Raw genomic sequence first — 19,309 nt, 5'->3', positions numbered from 1 at the left:
GGTACAACTACATCATTTAGAAGGTCCTGGATTACTCTATAGCAGCGGTTCCCAACCTTTCCAGGGTTGTGACCCAATGTTTTTTTATTTACAAATTTTCAATAATTGAATCATATTAATTTTATCAGCACAACAATTTTTTATATTTTAACCACAAAAAAGTTCGAATTGCGAAAACCAATAAGTGTCAGTGAGAAGGCTGTACTTTCTTCTTTCTCGCCAGATCTGAAATCATTGGAGCAGTCTTTGCAAGAGCACAACGCAGATCATGTTTTGCAACAAGTCTGCTCTTTTATTTAGATTTGATAACCAACAAGCTTGAAAAGCCTATTTCACAAAGCTATATTGTTGGAATAGAAAGAATCAGGCGAACCTGCTTACAATAATTTCGTTGCAAATGACACTTTGTGGCTTTTCAATTACTGCTTCAACTATGAATGTAAATCCTTACTTTAAAAATTCCTCACTTTTTTTATTTTCTTAATACTTGTCTCTAGATTCATTATTAATCTGAAATTTTACAAAATAAATTTCAGTTTAGTTGACTAATTTATAATTAGAGAATATTGATATAAACACGAGAGTATCATACAACATCTTTTTAGAAGGCCTTAGGAGACCCACAGGTTGGGAACCGTTGCTTTATAGCAAAGTTACTCAATTACCAGCTCAAATGTGCGAATTTGAATCATCTGACTCTTGTAGTTTGACCCGAGGCCGGTTTTATAGTGAGCGGGGCTTATGGACAATGGCTATCTTTAAAACTGAAACTGGTTAGATACGATGTTGTTTATTTTCATAATTTCAGGTAATACTAATTTCCGGATCTTTGTATACATTGGAACTTGTCTAACTGGACCTTTGCTCATATATCATAAATAATATAGTCCTGTTCTTTAGTACAAATAATACCGCGGAACTCTAACAGTATTATTATTGAATTCTATGATATAATAGTCAATAGAGAGGATATCACTTCCAGGGTTTGCATAATAAGACTTATTCCAAGTGGTACAAATATAAATGAAGAAAAATATAGATTTAGTTAAATTTAGTATTGGCCATTATAAATCATTAACATGATATTGTAATAATTTTATATGTACGATAGAATACTCTTGTTTGTGCTCTGTGGCAAACTTACTTTCAATTAGAGATCGGGATTTTGATTCTCTGAGGCATGGCTAGGCATTTTATTTTTACTATGAGTAGATACAAATTCCTCCGCATTAAAATATTGGATATGTTGCGTTTTTATAATGGCGCAGATAGGATTTAAAACTGAGGGAAGGGGACTATTCAAGGCCGTTACTACATAAATTTAGTCAATAATATGGGTCACATGTCCTCTTTCCAACTGCAACCATCGTATGCTATGGGCTATGGCCTATGGTATATACAGATGTATGATTCATGTGTGTGATACTAATATAATTTATATACCAATGACCATGTATATATTCATACAAAAAAAAGTTACAATTGATATGATTTCAAAGTCATGTGACTAGAATCAAAAATTGTTTTTAAAGAACTCACTTCCATGTGTTTAAAAATAAATTTAGACAATAATATTTACGTGGGGCCATGAGATAAAAATTATCCCATATGAATAAAAATAAAGATACGAATAGAAGTTGACGACAACGACTGCTACTACCATAAAATGTTTAGGTCCCTATACATTAAAAAAAATAATATTTTGTCTGAGCTGAGAAGGAGTACAATTCCTCTGTCATAGACAAGATAGATTGCTCAATAAAATATGATGGTTTATGAAAGGCATGCATGTGGGACCTCCACACTCTCGCGAGACAAACACGCCGTGTTAGCAAATGTCCAAGTCAATTTTCCTTGTTTTTCTCCTAATGGTGCGTACTTTGTGAACTCTGCGATGCAAATTTAATTTCTTCTATTGCTTAATGACTCCACCTAATTAATTAATTAAGCCAATAGGTTATATCTTGTCACAGGTTCTTTACATTCCATTTTGGATGGGACTTAAATCAAGCCCTAGTATTTGGTTTGAACCGGTTTGCGATATCAAAGAAAGAAAGAAAAAAACATACGATCGAAGAAGGTGAACCTATAAATCTACCTCACAAACCCATTTTCAATTCATTTCTTCCTTACCTATTGAAGGCTTCATACGAGTAAAAGCAAGGCGACCTAATTTCAAATAATCACTCTAAAAAATCTCGTCCCACTTCTTACTCATCTCCTCATCGGGAATAAAAGGTAAATATTAATTACTTCCCCTTGTTGCTCGCTTCGTCATACGAGAAATCCCAAAATAAAAAGAGCCCCTTTCCTAAAGTTAGAACAATAGAACCCTCATTAGCAACATAATAACTCATGACCTAATACACATCTGTTGTGTAATTGGATGTTTTTCTTTCAATTTTATAGAGAGCTCTTATGACTGAAATTGAAGGAAAGTTACATTTGAGTACAGATTCAATACCATTTACAAGTATTGAGCAGTTTAAAATCGAATCATTAACGCAATTTGCAGCATAGAAAGCTCAGATTTTATCTTCTCTAGTTCACCTTGCCTATTCTTTAAAAGCAAAAAATGAAATTCATACAGATATGAATGGCCTTTAGTTGTAATCCCCTTTCAACCACCATCTTCCAATTGATCCACATCCACGACTTTACTTAATTTTCTAAAGAATTGTGAATCGGAATCGATATTTTCTACACAAAACTTTAGAATTGAATCCTATTTCATTCTACTATGTTAGAAACTGAATCGTGAATCGCGGTTCTCCAATTTTTCAGAGTAGTCTCAGCTCTACCTACAACTATCTCGCAAATAGTCTCACCACTTATTAATTAATATTATTTGGAATTGTTGTAACACAAACATATGGCTCCCAAGGCCACCTGTTAAGTCACCATCCCAATATCATCATATTTTTTTTATTGTTCAGCTCATCCCCCCCCCCTTTCAAGTATTTCCTGGTTAAAAAAAATATAAATTGACACTTTCACTTAGCTACTAACAGAGTTGCCACGGAAGTTAGGCCTGTAGCTGATTGTAAACACGCAACTTCCTGTTGTAACTGCCTAACCAACCTGCTGATTGGGTTTCATGACCGGCCCGCATATTTATTGGTGTATGGCAATGTTACTTGTAACATAGGTGTATGGCAGGGGTTGGCAACCTTTCAGACGTGGAGTGTCAACTTCAACATTTCTAATCAATTAGTGTGCCACTATCAACAATATTTATAAAAACATACACAGACTACCGGAATATGTTCTAATTTGTTCGTGGTAGTGAATATGTCTCCACGTGCGAGCAGGAGCACGTGTACCATAGGTTGCCGACCCCTGGTCTATGGTATCATTATTATAGTTTATGAAACTCACAACCAACCAATCAGTGATGGAGAAAGTTTCATACAAATCAATGTTTCTAGTAACATAGATAAAATAGCCTTTATATAAGCTGTTATTTCTTTACTCCGGCCTAATGTAATGTATGACTATGAGTTATGCCCTGTTATAAAAGTAGTTTTATGATGTATTACTGTAATAATTTGGAAATCAGTCATATTTTTATCAAATATCAAAAAGTTATTGATATTCCAAGATTGTCCAATTTATAGGAGTAGTTTTTTAAATAATTAATCACTTACATTTTACAAACAAACCCGTTTTTTGTAACTACTTAATAATATTAATACATAATATGGCTGTAATAATTACAGCGTTTAAATTTTTCCAGAATAAATGTGTACGATAGTAAAAGCATTTTCTAATTTCAATAAATTGCGATGTTAGACTAAGTTTGAGGCGTTATAAATAGTAGACATTAACTAAGTCTATTGTATTAATCACATAATTTATTAAACGCGTAGCTATACATTTGTCCTACATCTGCGTCTTTTATCTAGACTATTAATAAACAATTAAACGTCTGAATTTTAAATTGTCTTCAATATCAGTAGGAATGAATATTTATCCGTTATTAACAAGACTCTACTGTGTGTTTGTTGACGTACTATCCATTTAACAATTTACGCATTAAATTTTTCCTCTTCCACCCCCTCCCTCCTCAAGGCGGGTTACCACATCTATCAAGATTTTGTAAATATGTGTGTATAATTTTGGAACAGGCCCATAGACTTTATATTTTTAAAGACTTTCCAGATTATAATCTTCAAACCTCAAGAAATCTTGATATGAAAATCAAGAGGTTTTGTTATTTAAAATGAACCTTGTTTGGTGGAGATGAATTACCACAAAAAATAAATTTTGGAAGCACTTTAGTTACTTATACACATATATTTACAAAATCTCGATAGATTCAGTTATTTCATAATTTAATTGATGAAGTTAAGACTTACGTAGTCACTCATTCAGTGTCGAGTGTGCGTGTTATGTGTTAAAACGTCAATTTTTGTCATGACAAATATTTATTTTACTTATTATTTCAGGCTATAATAGCTGCCATTGTATAGGAAAGCCCTAAACACTTCTTCTCCCTTAACTAAAATTATTCATCATGAAATCGTGTGCTTCTATGTCAAAGCAATCTGACGGATCCATTAGTACAGTTGACCATACTAAATTTACTCAAGATGCCATTATGGTTCTTCCGACACACGTTCGCCCAAACCCCCTGAGCTACTTGGACTTCACAGATTGGTGCTTTGCGCCATAAAGTTCGCTATTACCTCAGAAAGGAGAATAGAATGATGATCTCTTGCTAATATCGAGCTAAGTTAGACGACCAAACGGCTTAAAACTAAACCATACAAAGAACACTGTGTGTGCGCGCTATATGAACTCTCTCATTTATATTTAATTTAACATAACTTACCAAATTGAAGAAATAACCCCAAGATGAAGGAAGGTGCTAATTCCAGCAAAAAGGGAGCTGTATTGCGATCCTTTATTGCAGGATCATTTTCTGCCTCCGTCTCTACAGTTCTATTTCAGCCCCTTGATTTGATTAAAACAAGAATGATTCAACGAACGGTAGTGTTTGATGGAGCCACTATGGTTACAGTCACACGAGAGGTGCTCTCGTCTGATGCCAAAATACTAGGTTTGTGGAAAGGAATCGCACCGTCTCTTCTCCGTACTGTTCCTGGAGTTGGTATTCATTTCAGTTCTCTTACTTTTTTGGATAAAATTGGCCTTAAGGGAAAAGATACACTCAGCTCACTTATTTGTGGCATGATGGCTCGCTCCACTGCTGCTTTAATTACCATTCCTCTTACAGTGGTCAAAGTTCGGTATGAATCCGGATTATTCCCTTATAAATCTGTAATAAGTGCCTTGATTGAAATGCGTAGTAAAGAGGGCTATCGAGGAATGAGCTCTGGCCTTATTCCTACCATCCTTCGAGATGCACCCTTTTCAGGGATTTACTTGGCATTTTACAGTACTTTAAAGCAAAAAGCTCAGTGCTCAACCTTACCAGATCACGATGCAGCATGGATTCACTTCCTTTGTGGACTGATTGCTGGAATGGCTGCTTCTGCTGTAACTCATCCTGCTGATGTTATAAAAACAAGGATACAACTTGATCATCAGTGCAACTCACGAAATATTATGAACGTTGCCACCTCCATCTGGAGCCAGAACGGACCCAAAGGATACTTTGTAGGTCTTGCTCCAAGGATGTTACGTAGAAGTCTCATGGCTGCACTTACTTGGTCAGTTTATGAAGAAATTATGAAGAAAACTGGATTGAAATAAACATACTCTCTAAATATTTATTAACAGACTAATACAAATTTGGTGGTGGCTACCACAATAAAGACAATCATTTTGAATCTTACTAAACATTCTAACAAACCATTTTTTTTTTCTATTATATTAATTGTTAATCTAAATAACATACAAGACAAGTAAAGATTAAAATACTAATAATAATTTTTGAAGGAACTAATACTTTATAATCTACATCCATTATTTGAAATAAAATCAATTATGTCCCATGATTATATTATCTTTTTAATCAGAGAGTTTTTGCTATTATTAATTACTATGTACATATTATGTTGTATTGCGTTAGAGTAGATGCAATTAAAATTCACGATACATTACCTGTAGATACATAATTTTATACTTGGGGTGGGGGGGAGTACTATTAAAACTCACTCAATTAATTTGATTACTTTTTAACTACAGTGTACGGCAGCGAATCGTGCAGTAATTGATTCCCGTGCACAATTTCACCCAGATTTTCGAAAATAAAAGAGGCAGGGAATTAAAATTTTTACTGGTTTATTGGTATGTCATTAGCTCTATCATTTTCTCAAAATATCCACCAGCATGGGGTGGATGGCCAAGTACGTCTTACTCACAAAGTCCTCGCTCATTTTCTCCCACTCCTTATCCACCGCAGCCTTCAGAGACTCCACATTGGGGTGAGAGGTCACATAAGCCTTCTTTTCAACTGCATCTTATAGTCCAGTTCTGGGTTTGACAGCGGTCAAAAGTCTTTTAACCAGAATTCCAAAAATTAATAGAAATTTACAGATAATTATTTTTTGTTTGGAAACCAAATTTAAAATATTATTTTTTTTTTAATTTCAAAAATTGGCCATGTTTCTCATGCTCTTCATCGGCCTCCTCTCTATCTTCTCCTTCACCGAGTCCAAGAAGGCTGGAGACCGAATTTTGTAGAGACCCCCGCTATCAGGACTCCGTGGAAGACTCATACCATCCTATTTCAGCTTCTTTACCTTGAAAACGAACCTCTCCGAGCAGCCGAAAATCCTAAAAACTTCTTCCACCTTGACCTTGCCGTCGAGCAAGTCGGATATGCTTTTTCTCGATCGTAATATGAACGGGTTTTTTTTAAATTGTTCTAATTGGATTCTAGAATAAGTTTATACAACTTAAAATAGTTTAAAATAAGAGATACGAGCTCTGAACAAGTTTAAATCCTACTGCATGATTCATTGCCGCACACTGAACATCACGGATGATAAAGTTTTTCTCTTGTCACCATTCAATAATTGTGGATCTTTTTTTTTTGATACACAAATAGAAAAAGGTTTCTATACTATGGTTTTGATACTATTTTTTTAAACAGAATGTGAATAAACTCATAAGTCAGATAAACTATTGAGTTTTTTGTGTTTCTTGAACATGAAATAGTGATACCACATGTATTGAGACGAATTGGAAATAATGCAGATCCTACATTTAATCAGTGATCGCTATGATATGCATTACATATTTATTTATATTGTTTATATACAGGGTGATAGAATGGCAAACACAGGGGCAGTTTGGGGGGGCTAGTTACCTCTATTTTATACTACATAATAGGCATATAACATTGACAGATGTATGTATATGTAGAATAATCCTTGAAAATCAGTAGAGCCTAGGCCTCCATAGGTGGAGTACTTATGGGCAAATATCCCTTGTAATAGATATATTAATTATATTTGTCTTAATTTTATTTAGCCAAAGAGTAGAGACAGCTGTTGTCTGTAGTCCATATACTTCATTGGTCATTATTAGTTGTGACGTCAGTAAAGTGAAACCCTAACTATTTATCATTGAAAAGAATGAAGGAAATAATTTGAGGACTGCATTCAACAGCTGTCTCAATGGCTCGACTCAATAGTTTGTAGCTAAATGTATTAAGAAGTTCGAACCGCATCCACTCCCATTACATTACTGTATTTTATATAGTTTTCCCTTTTTAACTTCCTTTTCCTCCTGGACCTGAGCGTGAACGGAACGCCGTAACACTATTAAAAAAATAGTAGAATGACTACCAAGCGCCGTAATAACGGAAGAGCCAAGCACGGACGTGGGCACGTCAAGTACATTCGGTGTACCAACTGCTCCAAAGCTTGCCCCAAGGACAAAGCTATCAGGAAGTTTGTTATCCGTAACATTGTTGAGGCCGCCGCTGTCCGAGATATTGCTGACGCCTCTGTCTACGCAAGTAAGTGTCTCCTCACTCTTACCTCCTTATGGATCCCTTCTTTCACGTGACTCCTTCCTCTTTTTCAGACTACCAATTGCCCAAGTTGTACGCCAAGTTATACTACTGCGTTTCATGCGCAATCCACAGCAAGGTCGTAAGAAATCGTTCCCGGGAAGCCCGCAAGGATCGTACACCTCCACCAAGATACCCCATCCGTGCTCCCATGAACCAACAGGGAGCCAACAAAGTCGGCGCCTCCAAATAAATCATTATCTCCTTTCTTTATGTTCTCATAAATATTGAATTATAGTGACTACACTGTATCACGGACTCTCTGTTTACCTTTATTTCGCTTAATAATCAATAATCATCGTCAGTGATAATCAATTATTCCACCCCAATTACTTGCTTTGATATGTTGAAGGAACGGACATCCTTCCCTCTAACTAGTGCATATTGTTCTCTTTCTTAATGTGTGTACACAATGAGATTTTCTGATCGTTTCAATACCTCTGTTGATAGTTAAGATACCACTTTAGAGAAACTCAAGTGACGATTAATTAGCTATTATGGTGACTATCAAAATGTATTAGGGTTTTAACGCAGATATGAATTACAAATTTTGTGAGATTCATTGGTCCTACATATTTAATAGTGGACCTAACGTCTGAGAGTAGTCTCTAGAACATCGGTTCCCCACTTTTTGTGCTGTGACTCCTTAATAACATTAACTAAGCTGCGGTAACCCCAAGGAATCAAAGCTATATGGGTTTATCCTACTTTTCTGGAGCTAACTTATACCATTCTAAATATTTAAATATCTGATAATTTATGGGCACAAAGTTTTTTATTTCTTAAATTTCTTTGCCAGTGACATTTTTCTATTCCTGCTTCAACTAGGAAAGTAAATCCTTAGTTTAAAAATTCCTCACTCTATTTTTATTTCCTAATACCTTTCTCTCCACTCATCTCGACAATCTCAAATTTTTAAAATTATATTTTAATTTAGTTGACTTATTATAATTAGAGATTATTGATTTTAACACGAGAATCCAACTCTAGGACATTCAGTATCATGCAACAACTTTTTAGAAGGCTTTAAGCAATCCCAGTTGGGGTTGCCACTCACAGATGGGTAACCACTACTTTGGAAGTACGATTTTTTCTATAGCTAAACGTATCTGACAAGGCTCACTGTCGAATTCGTGGGATCCTGTATTAATTATGTAGATAATCAATTGATTAGTCTTATGTTTTGATAAGTATTTGTACATAACTAATTGTTATACGGAACAAATGTGAATATATATTAATTTATTTATAAGAGTATTATCCATTGTGCTAAGTATAGTAACTGGAAAAAAAGAGTAACAAAAAATATAGAACTTTCCTCTCGGCAAAGAATCTACCAAATTCTGAAAGAATTAAAAAACTTAATTAATATCTAAAATGAAATAGATTTTCTTATTGAAAACGTAATCAATGAAAAAAGACCCACATTTTGGCTTAAAAAATATTTATAAGAAAATATGCAATAAAAAAAATCGAAAAAATTTAATTTTGAACAAAAACACAAGATTCGAAATTCTGTTTCGAAGAGCAAAATTAAAAAAAAAAAATACTAATGTAAATCTGTTATATAGTGCCGCTAACATTAAACCCCTAGGCATCCCCTGTAAAAATTGTACTATTCCGCCACTGGTAAAGACCATTGAAATACAGTCAAATTCGGATAAGATCAACTTTGTACGCAGAAACATATTTTTACAATATTATAAATGACGTCTTTGTAGAACAACTTTTAATGTGACCACACATAAATTTAAATAACTACTAGTCTAAATACTCACTTACCGTTTTACTATCATAATGCCGTCAACTAAAAATATAGTAATTAATTTTGAATGGCTATAAAAAAATTTATGTGGAAGTGAGATACACTTGAGTCTTTAACAATGATCAAGAGTTAATATTATGGCAATATATAAGTTTAGATAGTTAAACTGTAATTGAATATTTACCCAATATAGAAAATTCATCAAGTATTGACGAACATAGCTTCGATAATTCCGTTATTGGTCTTACATTAAGCTGAATAAGCTACGTTAAGGAGAGTAATAATTGACAAAATTTCTTCTGTTGTAAATAATGTTTATGGCGACTCTTTTCATTTTGGAATTGTTCCATTAATTTAAAAGACAGAAAAGGACCAATAATTATTTCATATACGGTCGAGACTACTCGTAATAGAACAGGATAAATCCTCATTAAAGGATATTATTTAAAAAAAGAATAAAATACTTTGACAAGAAGTTCTTAGTTGTAAGAGGGATAATTCTTTATATGGATATGGGTAACAAAGACTTTTAAGATACTGCGTCACACAAACAATTGAACTGCGATTCATTCAACCAAGTATTTGACGCAATGGTTTTTAAATAATACGATCCAATTTAGAATTAAGACGGAGAATGTGAGCCCATAAGTCCCATGTTAGAGTTATATAATATAATGATATCGTAAGAAGTTGTATTTCATTAACTTGTAGTTGATGCATATCAGAAAGAGATAATTAATCAATCAATGAATATATCATACACTAGTAACCGAATTGAACGCACAAGCTGCAATCCTGTCATTCAATGGTACAATTTGATAGCTGTTGAACAAAATGGGAGTATAAAGATTGAACAGAGTACTATTTAATGAATGAATCTAAAATAAATAGAAGAACAATATTAATTGATTTAAGAGACAACAATTAACATGATTATTGATTTGATAATGATTGAAATCTAAAAGTATGAGGCTCTGCTGAAGTTAGGATAGGAATCGTTGAGGTATTTCTGTTACAGCATAGGGCCGATTTCGTCTTATAGCGGCTCGAGATGGAGGTGGTTCGTAATGTGGGGAAAAGGCTTTTCCTCGATGATTAAAGATGTAAAAGCTGGATCTATTTCGTGTGTTCTCCCAATTGCGCTGAGCTAGCTCCACAGTGGCTCGAATCTCCTTAAAGGATCCTGATACATGCACAACACCCACCATGGCACTTGCGAGTCCAATCAGTGTTTGTAAAACAATATCCAGAGGAAGATCTTCTTCTTGCTCTCCGGGGTCTTCGTGTTTGCGTCTTGCTCTCCACTCAGCCGCGGAATAGGCGGCATGCAGAACCACGAGTATGGAAAGAGCCAGGAGATAGTGCATTCCGGATTCCCAATTCCCCATTGTGTATACTCGTTAAAAGGAAGTTCTCCAAGGATTAAAACGATTCAAGATAGAGATATATTAACCTACTTAATAATTATAAGTTAAAACTTATAAAAAACTCAAGAGAAGTGTGAAAAACTTATGCGCCAGATCGCAGCACTTGTATAAGCATCTTGTGCAAATTGATATATTTCTTCCTCTTAAAAGCATTATTTAATTACCTAGAATTCGAATCACCTACTATACACTAAGTAAATTAAGTGATGCTATCATTAAATTTTGATCTATTAAAATAAAATGGTTATCATGTATTTATGAGCAGGGGGAGTTGCTAGTTTTCATCATGGGGGGGGCGGCCCCAAAAATTATCAACACCGTAATATTAATAACATTAATAAATATGTTTGTTTTTAAATATACATATGATAAAAACTATGGGGGAGCTTGAAAAGAGGCTAGCGAACAGTGGTCATTTGAACTTTATAATTGTGCCCCAGAATACTTAAATTTAAAAATGGTATTAATATAGAATAGCCAGAAATTACATCATTAATTTAATGATCATTTATTATTCGTCTCATTTTTTGTATAAATAATATTTATGCACAGATGCAGGGCTGGAGCATGATTCATGATCCTATCAATAGTGAAGTATAATTATAATAAATTTAACCCAAACTTTGATATGATCCATACATATAAATAACAAAAATTTGATTATATAAACGATTTAAATTATTCAACGAAAGAGTAATGAGGGATTTATTCGCTAGATGTCGTTTTTCGTATTACTTTATGCGCATGCGCAATTTCTACTTATTCAACGTTGACGTATGTTGTATACGTCATTAGCAAATTGTATGACGTGCCGAGTGAAACAGTTTGCCCTTGGTGTTTTCGCTTTGCTGCATGCTCAACAAATTCCGGTCTCAACGTCTCATCCTTGCTGCCTGTAAATCAACATGACTGAGCGGAAGGGAACTTTTAAAGTGGAGTTCCTCAAGGATATTGAAAAAGAGGTTCAATCTAAATGGGAGGAACTCAAGGTGGGCTCATCGTGTTCTTTGACGATGAATAATTCATTACTCATTGCTTCTCTTTCGGCTTTAGGTCTTCGAAGAAGATCATGACCAGAATGGAGCAGACAAATTCTTTGTCACCTTTCCATATCCCTACATGAATGGCTGCCTTCACTTGGGGCATACTTTCTCTCTCTCCAAATGTGAGGTAAATCAATGAAATTGGGGAATTGAAAATTGTTACCCGTCAAGAATCAAGCAAGCTAGAATTATTTCTATCAAAATTGAGTCTGGATTAAAATACTCCATTTGTATCTACAAATTATTCTTATTAATCCTTTGGCTGTGTCCCAAATTGCACTCTTAAATAGCCAAAATTTAGAAATTGAGAGATTATATAAACTTGAAAGGGCTATAACGGTTCCAAATTAAGTCTCTGAACTGTAATAAAGGTTCTTAACTATATCTTGTATTTTTGTGTATATACACTCATCCCAGTAATTTGAATAAGGAGCCTCTAATTGACTCAAATATGTCAATGAAATATTGGGTTGTATGTATATACTATTTTTTGGATAACTTTTACTTAAATGAATGATTTACGCTACTTCTTGGTATGAAGTAATGCAGTAATTGAATAATCCATCATGAATGCTCGATTAATTTCTAGTGTAATTTTTGACTATTTTATAAATTAAGTAGCTTAAATCAAATAAATATTATAAACTGCAGCTAATATTCTATTTGACTCAAATTTGTCTATGAAATATTGGGCTCAATGTTTATATGTTATGTACAAAATGTAACTTGTAATTAAATGAAGGATTTACGGTACTTCTAGAGATGAAGATAATGCAATGATTTTATATTCCAATCATTGATGATCGATATATTAATTGAGTCATTTTTACTATTTTAATACAAAATGACTAAAATATGACTATTCTATTGCACAGTATAAAGTTCAAATGCTTACAGTTATATTACTCATAACCATTTAGTTTTAATGAGATGATGGTATGAATGTATAGTTGGTAATAGGAAGGACCATTGTTGTATTTTAATTATGCATTTTAAGACTGAGAAGTTGAAACTTGTACAATTTTGTTTTTTATGTTGACGCTCCACAATTGTCAATTTGAAGTATAATACTGATTAATTAATTAATATTTTCTTCTCATTCCGTACAATAAATAGTTTGCAGTGGGATTTCAAAGGCTCAAAGGGAAGAAATGCTTGTTTCCTTTTGGATTTCATTGTACTGGAATGCCGATTAAAGCATGTGCAGACAAACTCAAAAGGGAAATGCAAGACTTCGGGTTTCCTCCGACATTCCCCTCAGGTGGATTTGAAGTCTCGCCCAAGGAGGAATCTGTGGACTCGGAGTCTGCTATCTTTAAGGATAAGTCCAAGGGGAAAAAGTCTAAGGCTGTTGCAAAAACAGGGACTGCTAAATATCAATGGGAAATTATGAAAGGCTTGGGTCTTACAGATGATGAGATCAAACCCTTTGCTGATTCCTCACATTGGTTAGAATACTTTCCACCTCTAGCCAAAAGGGATTTAAAGAAGATGGGATTACACGTAGATTGGAGAAGGTCCTTCATCACGACGGATGTGAATCCATTCTATGACTCTTTTGTTCGTTGGCAATTTACCCGCTTAAAGGAAAGGGAAAAAGTAAAATTTGGAAAGAGGTACACCATTTTTTCACCAAAGGATGGCCAGCCCTGTATGGATCATGACAGGAGCTCTGGTGAAGGCGTTGGCCCTCAGGAGTATACATTGATAAAGATGAAGTTATTGGCTCCCTATCCTAGTAAATTAAAGTAAGTAAAAATTTAGCTTTATACCGAGTGGTCCATTAAAATCTGAACACTTTTAATTTTAAACTTCAACAAGATATAACTTATTAATTAATATTAGTATTTAAACCATATTAATACTGTAAATAGATGTGCGTCTGAGCTCTCTTAATAATACATTGCAGCTTAGTCCTTAGCTGCAATGATGGCTTCGTGGTGGTGGTGGAATGCTTAACGCCTACTGCGGATATAGGCCTCTGGCATGGCATCTCAGTGCTCGCTGACAGGGGATTTGAGGGCATCAGTGTTTGCATGACTGACACTGCAGGCATTCCTTTCGACATGTAAGCAAAAGCTGTGGTTGAGTGGCTGTAGGGGGCCAAAAGTATCAAAAAAGAGTTCAAAAGAACTCAAAATACTAATTCAAAACTCATTCAAAAAAGTCTTGCAGCGGAGGAGATGGGTTTCTTACATTGTTGGTATCAAAAGTTGTCTCTCCACCCTAACAAGGCTCGTTCCACCCACTTTTTTAATAACTCTCTGGACAGTCTGGTGTGAAGCTTCTAGATCTCTTACATGGGCGGTCATGGATTTGAGGAGATTGATCTGGGCTGTTTTCCTTAACTACTCCGGATCCAGTTTGGCCTTTTTGACAGAGCTCTTCTTCCTGTGCGCGAATAGAAATTCGTCAATCACGTTTTAGTCTCATTTTCTCGATTTGGGCGTAAGCTAGAGAGCTCAGGCTTGTTTTGTTTTGTAACTAATTGTTAATGCTTTAATATATCGAAATATGAATTAATTTCAATCACTCGACCTGCATTAATTAGGAAATTAGTAAGAGTTCAGATATAAATGGACCAGCCGGTATATTGCTTGAGTTATACTTAAATAACGGTTTGTGCTGCCTATGCAGGTCGCTCAAAGAACCTATTTATTTTGTTGCAGCCACACTCCGACCCGAGACCATGTACGGTCAAACAAACTGTTGGATTCATCCTGACATCAAATATTCGGCATTTCGTGTTAATGTAAAGGGCGAGAAGTCCATCTATATTTGTACTGAAAGAGCAGCGAGGAATATGTCATATCAGGGATTTACTCATGAAAATGGGAAAATTGATTTTGTGGTTAAAGAACTTAAAGGAGAAGATTTACTTGGTGCTGCTCTGTCAGCTCCTTTGACTTCATTTGAAAAAATACATGCTCTCCCTATGCTCACTATAAAATCTGATAAAGGCACAGGTGTTGTTACTAGTGTCCCTTCAGACTCTCCAGATGACTATGCTGCCCTAAGAGACCTAAAGAACAAAGCACCTTTCAGAGAAAAGTATGGGATCGCTGATGATATGGTTCTTCCTTTTGATCCTGTGCCAATCATTTCTGTACCGGAATTGGGAAATTTAAGCGCCGTTTATGTGTGTGATAAACTTAAAATTCAAAGCCAAAATGATAGAGATAAATTGACTGAAGCTAAGGAACAAGTCTATTTAAAAGGTTTTTACGAAGGGGTAATGATCGTTGGTGAACATAAAGGAAAATCTGTGCAAGAGGTCAAACCCTTATTAAAAGATGAAATGATTGGAAATAACTCTGCCGTACTATATATGGAACCAGAGAAGCCTATTACCTCTCGTAGTGGAGATGACTGTGTTGTCGCTCTATGTGATCAATGGTACTTGGATTATGGTGAAGAAACATGGTTGAAATCTACAGAGAGCTGCTTAGAAGGGGTTGAATGCTATCACGATGAAGTAAAAAAGAATTTTCACTCAACATTAGGTTGGCTCAAGGAGCATGCATGCTCTAGAACTTATGGACTCGGAAGTAAATTGCCTTGGGATGAAAGTTGGCTTATCGAATCATTATCTGACTCAACAATTTATATGGCTTACTATACAATTGCACACTTTCTTCAAGGGGACACATTCGATGGAAAGGCTTCATCCAATGCGCTGAACATAAAGTAAGACTATGCTTCTCTTATTCGTTACTTTTTAATTTTATCCTTTCAGGCCAGAAGAGATGACACCTGAAGTATGGGACTATATTTTTTTCAAAAAGGCATCCTATCCAAAGAACTCCAAGATTTCTAAAGAATCTTTGGAAAAAATGAAGGGAGAGTTCGAATATTGGTACCCTGTGGACCTACGAGTATCTGGAAAAGATTTGGTTCCCAATCATCTTACCTATTATCTTTATAATCATGTAGCTATGTGGCCAGAGGCAGATGATAAAAAATGGCCACAAGGGATTCGTGCTAATGGGCATCTTCTTCTAAACTCTGAAAAAATGAGTAAATCTACCGGAAACTTTTTAACTCTTACGGATGCAATCAACAAGTTCTCTGCCGATGGAATGAGATTAGCTCTTGCTGATGCCGGGGACTCAGTTGAGGATGCTAACTTTGCTGAGACATTGGCAGAGGCGGGAATTTTGAGACTTTACAACTTTATTGAATGGGTAAAGGAAATGATTGATGAAAAGGATATTACGTTTAGAACAGATAAATCATTTAATTTCCATGACACAGTCTTCGCTAATGAAATGAACAAAAAGATCATTGAGACGGATAAAAACTTTGGTAATATGCTTTTCAGAGAAGGCCTTCGAACGGGATTTTTTGAGATGCAACAGTCTCGTGATAAATACAGGGAACTCTGTGGGGCTGTCGGAATGCAAAAGGCTCTGGTTCTTCAGTTCATTGAAGTACAATCAATTTTGCTTTCCCCTATTTGTCCCCACGTCTCTGAACATATTTGGAAGCTATTGGGGAAAGAAGGCTCCATTTTAACCATAAAATGGCCTAAGGCACAAGAAGTGGACGATATTATCATTAAAAGTTCCGAGTATTTGATGGAAGCCATAAGAAATTTCCGTCTAAAACTGAAGGCGTTTTCTCAACCTCCGAAGAACAAAAAGTTGTCCAAAGAAGTTTCCCCTTCCAAACCTACACACGCCACTGCCTATGTTGCTAAGACATACCCTAATTGGCAATGCATCGTTTTGTCAAAGTTAAAGGAGATGTATACAAGCTCACCTGGTGCTATCCCTGACAACAAAGTGGTGTCTCAAGAACTGGGCAAAATCCCAGAGCTTAAGAAGTGGATGAAAAAAATAATGCCTTTTGTACAATTTACTAAGGATAGGGTTGCGGCGACAGGTCTGTCCACTTTAGATTTAACTCTTCCATTTGACGAGCTCAATGTCCTTAGGAATAACAAGGATTATATTTGTACAAATTTGGGTTTGGATGGACTGGAAATTAATTACTCTGACATGGCACCAGATGTGAAGATTAAAGAAGAGGGATGCCGTCCAGGAGAACCTTATATTCATTTTAGAACCGAACCTTCAGTTTCGATTACTTTTTCAAATAATCAACCTCATTCCGGTTTGTTTGAATTTGTTTGCGGTATTCTAGAGGGTGATACAACTGAGAGTGTTATTGCTAGATTGTGTCGAACTGAACGGGGAATAAAAAATGTATCTAAAGTGAAATTGTTCCGCTACTCTGATCCATTGATGGGGTCTAGAAAAATGCCTTCCCTTGATAAACCTTTTGATGGGAAAGTTGAAATCACTCCTAGTGATATTTGGAGCGTTGACCTTCAAGGAGGAAATGTTTTCATAATGAATAGAGATTCTAAAGAATCCGTTGGAAACAAAATTGTCTATAATATTTGTTAATAAACTGACAATATAATATTTTATATGGATCCAAAAATAAACTACATTCTAAAGTCATTTGTTTAGACTATCATCTCATTTTGGTTATAAAAGACTGGACATATATAAACTTTTTATATGTCATAGTATATGAACTGTTTTATGTACAAGAATAACGTTAAATTTATAAAGACTATAGGGCTGTTTAACCTTAGACACAACTTGTTTGCAAATACACGGCGCTAGTATCTGAGCAAAACTCAATAGGATTTTAAACGACTAATAACTAAGAAATGTGAAAACCCCAAACTCGCCACAAAAAAATAATGCAACGGAGTAATGTTAATTTTTCGACAGGAGTTTGATTTCCTCTTAGCGTCTAAAATGTGTGATCCAGTCAGATTTTAATTGACAGTAAGTAGCTATTCTTGTACATCAAAGAGTCCCTAGTAGGGCATGAGCGTTGTTTACTTATACATAATGATTTAAATAAGGAAACAGAGAGTTGGACAAAATAACGAAACTCCCTGAATGATAATTATCATTATCACGCAGAGGAGACAACAGCGCCCTCAAACAGTCTATACTTATATTAGCTCAGGCTACAGAAATCACACCACCTTGCGGATAATATATTTTTTTCATTTTAGAATAAGAAATGCCCATAATGTATGCATATATCTAAAAAGATGGAAGGACTCAATTTATTAACATTCCTACAAAAAATCAATAATAATAAGCAGACTATTAAGAGACAAGAATAGTAGTTATAAGAATGGCTAAATTAAATGTTAATTATAATATGAATAACAGTCTGAATCTGAGTTCCACTAAGGCCAAATTTGTGAAAGCAAGCACCTATATATGTACATAATATTTATATATACGATTTTAAAACAAAAACGTTTCCATTGATGATATTATTATGAAATAAGGGAGAATAAAGAGCTCTTAACATAAGTTTTTGTTCATATAATAATTGTGATGTGGAATGTGAGAAAAATTATATTCGTTAGTATTGATACCAGGGTTGTTTTCGAACCCATTTGAGTCGAATCCCTGCGTCTGTTCGTATTTTAATGGAGGCAGCCTCTGCCACGGTAACTGTATGTTTGACAGACTGCATTAAATTTTGGGCATTTCCCACAAGCATTTCCGTGGCTTCCATATCCTCACAAGTACCTTAAAAGAATTTAAAATACTGATTAAATAACTCCTTTCAGAGGCGTCCGCAGGATTATCTATATATACATATTATTTTTTTTGGCTGGGTAAAAATTGGGAAATTAAATTTTTTCGAAAAAAATTTCAAAAATCCACAATTGTTCACAACAAATAAAATTTTTCTAAAAAATTACCGAAATCCTCGAATGTTCTCTACAAATTTTTTGGAGAGAAATTTGGGAGATCTTTAAAACTATTTGCAGAAAATTAAATTTTTAGGAAAAAAATATAAAAAGTTAAATTAAATTTCCTAGTAAAAAAAATTCCTTAATTTGGAGGTGGGCTACAGTCCCTTCAACCCACTCACTGCGGACGCCCTTGCGTTTAAGGTGGAACACTACATACCTCTATTGGACTGAACACCTAACATAGTGGCTTTGACCGTTGATAGGATTTTGAGTTGAGTGGCAATGGTAGGGATTCTCTCACAGACTTGTAGAAGATTCTGTAAATTAAACGTGGGGAGAAAAAAA

At 34.8% G+C, this 19,309-nt stretch overlaps 5 protein-coding genes across 22 annotated transcripts in view; 3 read left to right on the top strand and 2 right to left on the bottom strand.

The window, feature by feature from the left end:
* Positions 1 to 1,816: 1,816 nt before the first annotated feature.
* LOC121114229 (mitochondrial glycine transporter) lies at positions 1,817 to 5,963 on the top strand. Its single transcript, XM_040708123.2, has 2 exons — positions 1,817 to 2,238; positions 4,449 to 5,963. Exon 2 carries the CDS (start codon positions 4,858 to 4,860, stop codon positions 5,716 to 5,718), a length of 861 nt encoding a protein of 286 aa, XP_040564057.1. The 5' UTR covers positions 1,817 to 2,238; positions 4,449 to 4,857; the 3' UTR covers positions 5,719 to 5,963.
* Positions 5,964 to 6,091: 128 nt separating this feature from the next.
* On the top strand, positions 6,092 to 8,238 carry RpS26 (ribosomal protein S26). The gene is made up of 2 exons (XM_040708125.2): positions 6,092 to 7,933; positions 8,002 to 8,238. The coding sequence occupies exons 1-2, from the start codon at positions 7,753 to 7,755 to the stop codon at positions 8,178 to 8,180; spliced, it is 360 nt and encodes a 119-aa protein (XP_040564059.1). The 5' UTR covers positions 6,092 to 7,752; the 3' UTR covers positions 8,181 to 8,238.
* A 2,189-nt stretch (positions 8,239 to 10,427) lies between these two features.
* EMC5 (ER membrane protein complex subunit 5) lies at positions 10,428 to 11,140 on the bottom strand. Its single transcript, XM_040708124.2, has one exon. It carries the CDS (start codon positions 11,138 to 11,140, stop codon positions 10,736 to 10,738), a length of 405 nt encoding a protein of 134 aa, XP_040564058.1. The 3' UTR covers positions 10,428 to 10,735.
* A 53-nt stretch (positions 11,141 to 11,193) lies between these two features.
* Positions 11,194 to 17,690, top strand: LeuRS (Leucyl-tRNA synthetase). Its single transcript, XM_040708127.2, has 5 exons — positions 11,194 to 12,168; positions 12,233 to 12,349; positions 13,339 to 13,970; positions 14,860 to 15,909; positions 15,959 to 17,690. The coding sequence occupies exons 1-5, from the start codon at positions 12,085 to 12,087 to the stop codon at positions 17,631 to 17,633; spliced, it is 3,558 nt and encodes a 1,185-aa protein (XP_040564061.1). The 5' UTR covers positions 11,194 to 12,084; the 3' UTR covers positions 17,634 to 17,690.
* Positions 17,691 to 18,282: 592 nt separating this feature from the next.
* Positions 18,283 to 19,309, bottom strand: part of Vinc (vinculin) — a 57,752-nt gene continuing 56,725 nt past the window's right edge. For all 18 annotated transcript variants that reach the window (XM_071886992.1, XM_071886990.1, XM_071886987.1 and 15 more), the window contains 2 exons: positions 19,182 to 19,281; positions 18,283 to 18,794 (listed from right to left, as the gene is read on the bottom strand). In XM_071886992.1, coding sequence (XP_071743093.1) covers positions 18,625 to 18,794; positions 19,182 to 19,281 — 270 coding nt within the window. In that variant the 3' untranslated portion in view covers positions 18,283 to 18,624. The remainder of the gene's footprint in view (positions 18,795 to 19,181; positions 19,282 to 19,309) is intronic.

The sequence above is a fragment of the Lepeophtheirus salmonis genome, chromosome 3 (assembly GCF_016086655.4).
Source record: "Lepeophtheirus salmonis chromosome 3, UVic_Lsal_1.4, whole genome shotgun sequence".
NCBI classification, from domain to species: Eukaryota; Metazoa; Arthropoda; class Copepoda; order Siphonostomatoida; family Caligidae; genus Lepeophtheirus; species Lepeophtheirus salmonis.
This window is presented reverse-complemented; position numbering and strand designations above follow the sequence as displayed.

What these genes read in the sequence shown, in the direction of transcription:
- LOC121114229 (XM_040708123.2), top strand. Translation starts at nt 4,858, where the DNA reads ATGAAGGAAGGTGCTAATTCCAGCAAAAAGGGAGCTGTATTGCGATCC.
- RpS26 (XM_040708125.2), top strand. Translation starts at nt 7,753, where the DNA reads ATGACTACCAAGCGCCGTAATAACGGAAGAGCCAAGCACGGACGTGGG. An exon ending in TGACGCCTCTGTCTACGCAA is followed by an intron (nt 7,934 to 8,001) that starts GTAAGTGTCTCC and finishes CCTCTTTTTCAG; the next exon opens with ACTACCAATTGCCCAAGTTG.
- EMC5 (XM_040708124.2), bottom strand. Translation starts at nt 11,140, where the DNA reads ATGGGGAATTGGGAATCCGGAATGCACTATCTCCTGGCTCTTTCCATA.
- LeuRS (XM_040708127.2), top strand. Translation starts at nt 12,085, where the DNA reads ATGACTGAGCGGAAGGGAACTTTTAAAGTGGAGTTCCTCAAGGATATT. An exon ending in CTAAATGGGAGGAACTCAAG is followed by an intron (nt 12,169 to 12,232) that starts GTGGGCTCATCG and finishes TTTCGGCTTTAG; the next exon opens with GTCTTCGAAGAAGATCATGA. An exon ending in CCCTATCCTAGTAAATTAAA is followed by an intron (nt 13,971 to 14,859) that starts GTAAGTAAAAAT and finishes CTGCCTATGCAG; the next exon opens with GTCGCTCAAAGAACCTATTT.